This window comes from Cariama cristata, unplaced genomic scaffold (assembly GCF_000690535.1).
Source record: "Cariama cristata isolate BGI_N322 unplaced genomic scaffold, ASM69053v1 scaffold2916, whole genome shotgun sequence".
NCBI classification, from domain to species: domain Eukaryota; kingdom Metazoa; phylum Chordata; class Aves; order Cariamiformes; family Cariamidae; genus Cariama; species Cariama cristata.
Genome location: NW_009622483.1, coordinates 15,177 through 17,280, shown reverse-complemented (window position 1 = coordinate 17,280; position 2,104 = coordinate 15,177). Strand labels below are relative to the sequence as shown.

Here is a 2,104-nt window from a genome sequence, read left to right as displayed (position 1 = left end):
AGGGGGATTTAGGGAGAGAAGGAGCCCTGACTGCTACTGTGGGGTGATGTGGGGTGCGATGAGCAGCTGCCTGTCCCTCCTCTGGGAGGTTGTAGGGCTCACTGCCTCTCCTCTGGTGTGTGATGTGGGGCTGACCCTTACTCCTTCATGAGGACCTTGGGGCTCAACGCAATGAGTGTCCCAGCTCCCCGTGGCCCCCATTGCAGGTGCTTGGCCCCACTGGATGAGGGCATTTTGGAGTCCCATCCCCATCACCTATTGGCATGGGGCTGCACCTTCCCAACAGCTGGGATCCCCATGTTGGTGCAGTGCCTGGGGGAGAGGGGCAGGGCTTGATCCCAACCAGGGATACTGTGGGGAGAGCCCCTGTGGTGGGACTGGGCTGAGCTGGGCTGTACTGGGCTTGACTGTGCTGGGTTGAGCTGGACTGGGTTGGGATGGGCTGCATTGGACTGGGCTAAACTGGGTTGGACTGGGTTGAACTGGGCTGGGCTAGAGACGACTGGACCAGGACTAGGCTGGACTAGATTGGGCTTGGGTGGGTTGGACTGGACTGAGCCAGGCTAGAGTGGCATGCTTCAGACCAGGTTGATCTGGGCTCCCCTGGGCTGAGCTGGGCTAAATTGGACTGGATTGAGCTAGACTGGGTTGCACTGGGCTGTCCCGACCGGCTGCCCTGGGGCCAAGAGGCTGATGCTGTCTCCATCTTCCCATGCAAGGGGCTGGGGACAGCAGGGCTTTGCAGCAGTGCGGGGGCTTGGCTCTCCTCAGGGCCCATGGATGAGTCGGACGAGGACGGGGAGGACAACGAGGAGTTCCTGGAGCGGCTGATGGCACAGATGGGCCGAGAGATGCCGCAGCGGGAGCTGGAGGAGCACTACGCCGTGCTGGAGGAGCTGGGAAGCGGGACCTACGGCCGTGTGGTGTTGACAGAACCCCGGCATGGTGGTGAGGGGAGCTGGGGTGGGGGAGAGGGAGTACAACTCTGATACTGGATGGGGAAACCTACTCCCCAGATGTGCACCGATGTGCACAGCCCCGCCACTGCGCCTGACCCACCCGAGCCCAGCTCTGGCCAAACCACCCCATGCCAGACCCTGTCTCTGCCCTGCTTGGTTCCCCAGCTGGTGCTGACCGCCCCCCTTCAGCTCCCCATCATTTCTCAGGCTCACCGCTGGTCCTCAAGCTGATGCTGAAGCAGCAGACGGAGCGGCGAGCGTTCCTGCGGGAGTATTGCATTACCCTGTGCCTCTCCAGCCATGCCGCCTGCCTGCGTGCCCTGCCCATCGCCTTTGAGAGTACCACACACTTCGCTTTCGGGCAGGAGCTCGCTCCCGCTGGGGACCTGTGTGCCCTCCTCAACCCGGGGGTGCGTGCTGCTCCGTGGGAGAGGGACAGGGGACAGGAGGGGTGGGAGGACAGAGAAGGTGCCAAGACAACTTTGCAGTGGGGTGCATGGTCATGCTTTTTGTGGGGAGACCCTTTGCAGTGGGGTGCATGCCCACACTGTGCATGGAGAGAAAGCGCTTTTGCAGTGGGTGCAGTGATGCTGTGTGTGGGGGACACCCTTTGCAGTGGGGTGTGTGGTCATGCTTTTTGTGGGGAGACCCTTTGCAGTGGGCACAGTGACGCCATGCATGGGACGAGACCCTTCGCAGCGAGGTGCATGCTCGTGCTGTGCATGGGGAGACCCTTCGCAGCGCAGCGATGTGGCTACAGGCTGCCGTGCTGAGTGCAGGGGTCTGGGTGCTGCAGCAGCCCCTTTGGGGAAGGGTCTTTATGATGGGCGATGGTACCACTCTGCCTGCAGGAGGGCCTGGCAGAGGAGCTGGTGAAGCGCTGCGCATCCCAGCTGGCTGAGGCACTAGACTTCATGCACAGCCGGGCCCTGGTGCACCGGGACGTCAAGCTGGACAACGTGCTCCTCTTCGACAGCGAGTGCCGGCGAGTGAAGCTGGGAGACTTCGGGCTCACCCGCGTGCAGGGCTCGGCAGTGGGTGCCATGTCCGGCACCCTGCCCTACGCCCCGCCAGAGCTCTGTCTGCTCCAGGGCTCTGATACGCTGGAACTGGACTCCAGCCTGGATGTCTGGGCCTTTGCCATC

General features: G+C 62.8%; 1 protein-coding gene across 1 annotated transcript in view; it reads left to right on the top strand.

Annotated features, from left to right (window-relative positions):
- Positions 1–776: 776 nt before the first annotated feature.
- LOC104163344 (uncharacterized serine/threonine-protein kinase SBK3-like) overlaps positions 777–2,104 on the top strand; it is a gene marked incomplete at its 3' end in the record, with an annotated part of 16,491 nt that continues 15,163 nt past the window's right edge. Inside the window, 3 exon segments of the mRNA XM_009702327.1 lie at positions 777–948; positions 1,167–1,369; positions 1,811–2,104. The exon segment at positions 1,811–2,104 is cut by the window's right edge and continues 15 nt beyond it. Coding sequence (XP_009700629.1) covers positions 777–948; positions 1,167–1,369; positions 1,811–2,104 — 669 coding nt within the window.